Consider the following 5,820-nt stretch of genomic DNA (forward strand, 5'->3'; position numbering starts at 1 on the left):
CACTTGGCATCATTAGCTTCCACCTAACCTTCTCTTCACTATCTACTTTACCAACAACAACACTACCCTCAAATATTGCTACCATGCCATCACCACCCAGCGCCTGTGCCAACACGAGGTAACGTCCAAACATGCGCAAGTCAGCGAACATCGCCATCAATCTCTTTCCCTCTTGTATTAAAAATCTCCCGTGTTCAGATGCGGCCATCGCTATAAACATTCGACAGTCACTTCTGTGCCGCCCGGCATCACAAACGCACAACCCCCCTTGCCCTTTCACAACTCACGAGATTGCCCACTGAGCGTGCCAGTCCCAATCAGAAAGGTCATCTACTGCGTCCCAGCGCATGCGTTTAGATTAACGCCTTGTTCATGTCACTAAATGTTTCAAGTTTATTGCCAACGGCATTTCGCCCTCTCGATTCGGCCCTGGAAAAGCAGTCACAACCCCTTCATGATCATCATTAACCCCGTGGAAGCTGGAATGGCGGTTTCCCGATTCAACTCTTTTCATCTGCAAGCTCCACAGCGGTTTTCCACCCTCACCCAACTCAGCTCTGCACCTCTGGCAACCCCCGAACGATTTCCCGGTTTCAACCACTTCAGTTGTGCTATATACACCCGGGTCTAACGTGGTTACCCTCACGGCCATTTCGCAAACTTGCTCAACGCCTTTGGTACTTCTCTTTTCTGCACAAGTTCAGGCCAGAGATTTGGAAGACGTTACGCTCGCGGCAACGGGGTTGGGGACGATCTCGTCCTCGGTTGGGATGTCGACAGGCTTCTCGCGGGGTTTGTTCGCCATCTTACCGCCCCCCTTGGTCAGATTACTAGTCGACTGTGCACGAGGGACTGCAACACTGGCCCTCCTGGGGGCTTTGCCACCGATGACGTTGACTGCGGCGTCTTTGAGGTCCTGTAGCATGTCCCAGCTCTCACCCCGAGCAATGCTTGTGGGAAGCTTGGCCGACTTTGCTCGAGCTATGAAGGTCTTTTTGCGGGTTATGGCAGGCGTCTTCCCCGATTTCTTAGCTGGGGTGTCTGCCAAAGTCTTGGCGCTGGCGCTCGGGGTGGCAGGCAAAGTCTTGGCGCTCTTGCTCGCGGTCCCTTCGATAAAGTTCTCGTTCTGTTCGTCCAGCATCTCGGCGCTCTCGCCGGGCACATCCGCCTCGGTCTCCTCAGCGGCCTCGTCGGCCTTTTCGTCGTCGTCTTTACCCCCCAACAATCCTCTGATTTTCATACGCTGGCGGCGCACATCTCCCACGCTCATCTTAAACGCGCTCGCGAAAATGCCTACAACAGCGCCGGGCAGGCCGAATGGAACAAACCCCCTAGCGACGTAGCGCATATGGTGGCCAATCTGCCTGCTCTTCCCTTCTCCGCTGACGCACCAATTGGCAAAGGTCTCGCAGTTGTTAAATAGTAAATTGTAGGTGGCCTCGCCCAGGCGGCTCTCCGCGCGTGCGACGGCCTCTTCGACGGGGAGGCGCGGGGCGGTGGGGCCGGGGACGACGTCATATATGGCGGGGGCATCCTTGCGGAAATTGTCCAGGTTGGTGCGGATAATTTTGGCGCGCCGCTTCGAGCGCGGCTGGACTTTGTCGCGCAGGTGCGAGCCCGTGGTGTAGTGGATGACGGTGCCGTCCGGGCACATGACGCCGTGGTGCCAGTAGCCCAGCAGGCCGAAGTCCGGGCCGCGCCACGCGGCGATTTGAGACATAGCGACGGGGGTGCGGGAGTTAGGACGTGGGGGCGGCGGGTTGCGGAGGGAAAAGGTGTGGGAGGGTGGGGGTGGAAGTGGGAGCGGAGCGTCTACCCAAGGGTATGCGTGGTAGGACGCGGCGGTGCGTTTCCCTTTCGACAGTGCCCACCGGGGTGGCGCACGAGAGGGCGTGTTTGCGTTGCGGGCCTTGATGGATTTGTGTCCAACACTTTTCTGTACAGTAGTGTACGCGCGATGATTGGCTACTTTGAACAAGCCTTACACTCTGATTCGCAAATCACAAGTCGCAAAGTGTACAGAAACACGGTTCCTCTCTTCCGTCGACTTTACTGTATTAATTAACAGCCCGTTAACTATTTTGGCAAACATAAACTATTTTGGCAACGCCTGCTTCCCCTTTTTGCCGCACTTTTCCGAAACCGAGTCACCCAGATCCGCCCCGCCACTTGCTAACCTTGGTAGCTCTGTGACTGATTACAACCTGCGCGCCTTTTCTGTTTTTACCGCCATTCGAAAGCCCATTACTTTCGCTTGTCCGCCAAAAATCCAGGCTGTGCCATGCCATTACAACGTAATATGCTTTTCCATATCGATCGATAGCCGCCCATCATCGCCATTCCGGAAAAGTGCGGCAAAAAAGGGAAGCAGTGCGTTGCCAAAATAGTTTCTGTTTGCCAAAATAGTTAACGGACTGTTAGAATAAAGAGTTTTTTTCGGGACACGGCCATTATTTGAGGTTGCCAAATTAGTTTCCATGCGATTCAGACCTGTAAAAGGGGTTCATTTAAGTGACTTCATTCCCTTGAATGAACACATGATGTGATTTCGTTACCATTTTAAAGCTATATGCGCGCTTTATGTGTTCATTGAGCTTTAAAAAGTCAAAATCGGTGAAGGACTTGGTAAGATACGGCCTTTTCACCAGACATGCCTAGAAAAAAAAAGGTCACTTGCCACATTTTATCATGAACTGTTACCGAGTCACCCGTGAATGGCTGGGCGCTGCAGCTTTATAGTCGCGCAGATAAATCAAACTGTTAATCCGCTGGCATGGAATACACAAAGGGAATGTGATTTATATCAACGATTATCGAGATGGGAATCTGATAATTCAGCGCTGATATTGGATACATGGCATGTACTCCAAATACTGTACAGTACAACGGTACCCTTCTCACCGGCTTAATTTGGGTAATGGTGTAATTTGGGTACCGTTCAAACCTCGAGCCTATGCCTTCCCCGCCTTCTAAAATTTCCACAGTGCATCTCAAACCCCCATACCCCGCACGGGGACAGTATACTCCTCCCCTCTCCACCCTACGCGCGCATTGACTCGGCGGTGGCGGTATGCCACCGACAATGAGACGCAAGCGCTCGCTCACAAGAGGCAAATCGCAAAAAGAAAAGAGGAGGCAGCTCGACCCGCAAAGCCCTTTTCCCTCATCAAAGGAGGCGACAGCGCCTTCAAAGCGTCAGGAAAGACAGGCGTGTCTCGATCGACCACCACACGAATCCAAAAGCATATCAAAGCTCAAACACGGACTCAAAAAATTGCCAAATACAGAAGACAATCACGCCGGTCGCAAACCCGTTCTGCCACATGAGGAACAACTTGTAGTTAACCGAGCTCTTCATGCCGCTCAGCATGGCTTCGCCGTAGACAACAACGTGATTAACACAGTACAGGCCAAAATTTCGGCAGATCGTTGCGCCAGATACGCAAATAGCTTGCCCTCACCAGACGCTATCCTTTCATTTCGAGCTCGTAGTCGCTCGTTCGCTTACCGTGATGCTGAGAATGTCTCAAGCGCACATCGTGCTGCTGAGAATCAGTCTCATATACTCACTCTGGCGAAAGCCCTCCAGCACGTCGAGGAAAATCATCCAGGCATTTTGTTGGACCCACGCCGCATTTAAAACTGGGACGAGACGGCTGTCTCAGAAGAGTATGGTAGAAAAGTCAGGTGTTACACCTCCCCAAATACCCACAGCGGTGGTGCGAGGAGGAGAATACGGGATGCTGGAAAGGATGTGACTGCTGGTATCGCTGTAGCCACTTGTGGAAACCTTGCACCTCTATTTCTCGTAGCTTCCGGGAAGCGAGTTCTGGGCACTGGGAAGGAGCCTCTGAGCGAACTTGACACTACTGACTCGCGAGGAATACCCCACTGGCTTTGTGGATCACAGTGGTCTCCCTCAGACACAGCTCCTCACGTTGCAAAGAATGGATCCGTGGATTAAAACATAATCGTCAAAATTGCAGAACACATAAACAAGCATGCTCGGAAAGCCATCTGCTCAGAAAACACTTTGTGCTTTTGGTGGACGGAAACAGCTCCTGTGACGGGCTACAGTGCCTTAAGACGTGTGAAAGATCGAATATTATCGTTGTGCTGCTCCCCGCAAACACAACGCATATTGTCCAACCTGCGACTAATTGGTGAATCGCTCATTTCAGCGAACAGTGCGTAAGACAAGGGACGAATTGCTCTCAATGAGCCATTTATCATGGGCGACTACCTCTTACAAAACAAAACTGGCAGTTGCAGACCACCAGTCCATCACACCCGCCGATGCTCGACCGTCGTTCGTGAAGTGTTGTATTTGGCCTATGGATTACCGTTTTATATACCTTTCTCCCTCTGATAGTGCTCCAAATGGCCTCGAAACAAGATCAAGTACTTCATATCCAAGTACAGGCCAGCAATTTGTCAATTGGACCTCACATAGGGTCATGCCGATGCAAAACCTCAAACTACAAAAAAAAGAATGTCATAAACTGACTGACGGCAGGCCACTCGCCTCCCGCGCTCTTGCACAGGTTTCTTGTCTTCTCCAGTCCTATTAAGGAGTCCAGAACATATTATCACACGAAATCCCTGTCCATAAACCGGCACCCTGCACTCGCACAACACGTAAAATAGTGGAAATGCAGGGAGCAGCTGTTGTTACTTTGAATGTTTCTCAAAGGCTCTCGGAGGTTGACGAAACTTCAAATCGCGAACACGAGAGCTCACAGGCTATCAAGACGCACAATAGGCTGATGCGGAGGGAGTCATTTTGTGACAAAGAAAACGTAGATCCTGCTGGAGAGGCGAAGGCTACTCGAAACCTAGAGAGCAGTTTTCGGATTCTTTAGATGATGTTCCCCTGCGTCAGTGGCCGACAGGGAGTCGGTCTAGTGTCAAGGGGAAACGGGAGAGTCGCGATTCCGGTCCGCAACATGCCGCAGCACAACGTCTTCTCGGTTTGTCGCAGCCTAGGAAAATGTTCTGCGGTAGGGCCCCAAATTGAGCCGAATGGTACGTGGAGCAGTCAAAGAGAGATTTTCTGGTACTGAAAATCAGGCCAGTGCAGGGGTAAGATGGCCGAGTTTTGGAAAATTCTAAAGTTACCCAAATTGAGCCGATGAGAAGGGTACTGTACCAGTTGAGAGGCCATTGATTTGGTTTTATCAACAAGTACCTAGCTGGAGCATTAGGAATGCAGTAGCTCTGCAGTAGCGATTTAAGTAGAGAAGATTGCGGATAGATATCAAGATTAACCAACAACAAACAAGAACATGAACTCAAAAAAACAAAACAACGCAAAGCCTTGATGCTACGACCACAAATTAAAGTGCAACTAATCCGCCATAGTCGAAGGCTCGACAAAGTATCAATCGTTGACAACCAAGCAGCGAGAAGCCTGTAGAACCACGCCGAGACATCGTTCGATATCTGCATCTTAGTAACTTCCGCACGGAATCAGCCTATCCAACTCGGCACCGCTGTCTTAGGGCAAAGTCAATTTGCTGCATTCTCTGCCTCCGCTATTATACCTTCCTGTCGTACGCGGCCCGTCTATAGACGAGCAGGGGGAACCAACTCTACAGTTCCCCCCGTACACGGCACAATCTATTGGAAGGGTTGTATTTCACGAATGTTCTTCACATTGAAGTCATACATACATTTACTTTGGTCACTAATCTAAAAAAGCAAAGAATAATAGTTACAGTTTTGACACAGACAAAACAGCCTTCTTCAATAGCAATTTAATGATAGTAGCAATTTTTAAATTCATTTCCAACTCTGATCAAGGCTGAGGTGCCAAGAACA

The 5,820-nt window shown here is 50.5% G+C and overlaps 2 protein-coding genes across 2 annotated transcripts; both read right to left on the reverse strand.

The window, feature by feature from the left end:
• Window positions 1–370: 370 nt before the first annotated feature.
• CHC_T00003247001 (hypothetical protein) lies at window positions 371–652 on the reverse strand. The gene has a single exon (XM_005714363.1). It carries the CDS (start codon window positions 650–652, stop codon window positions 371–373), a length of 282 nt encoding a protein of 93 aa, XP_005714420.1.
• A 48-nt stretch (window positions 653–700) lies between these two features.
• Window positions 701–1,720, reverse strand: CHC_T00003248001 (hypothetical protein). Its single transcript, XM_005714364.1, has one exon. It carries the CDS (start codon window positions 1,718–1,720, stop codon window positions 701–703), a length of 1,020 nt encoding a protein of 339 aa, XP_005714421.1.
• Between the last annotated feature and the right edge of the window lie 4,100 nt (window positions 1,721–5,820).

Source organism: Chondrus crispus, genomic scaffold (assembly GCF_000350225.1).
Source record: "Chondrus crispus Stackhouse genomic scaffold, scaffold_181, whole genome shotgun sequence".
In the NCBI taxonomy this organism is placed as follows: Eukaryota; Rhodophyta; class Florideophyceae; order Gigartinales; family Gigartinaceae; genus Chondrus; species Chondrus crispus.

Coding starts and splice junctions, on each gene's coding strand:
- CHC_T00003248001 (XM_005714364.1), bottom strand. CDS start 1,720: ATGTCTCAAATCGCCGCGTGGCGCGGCCCGGACTTCGGCCTGCTGGGC.
- CHC_T00003247001 (XM_005714363.1), bottom strand. CDS start 652: ATGGCCGTGAGGGTAACCACGTTAGACCCGGGTGTATATAGCACAACT.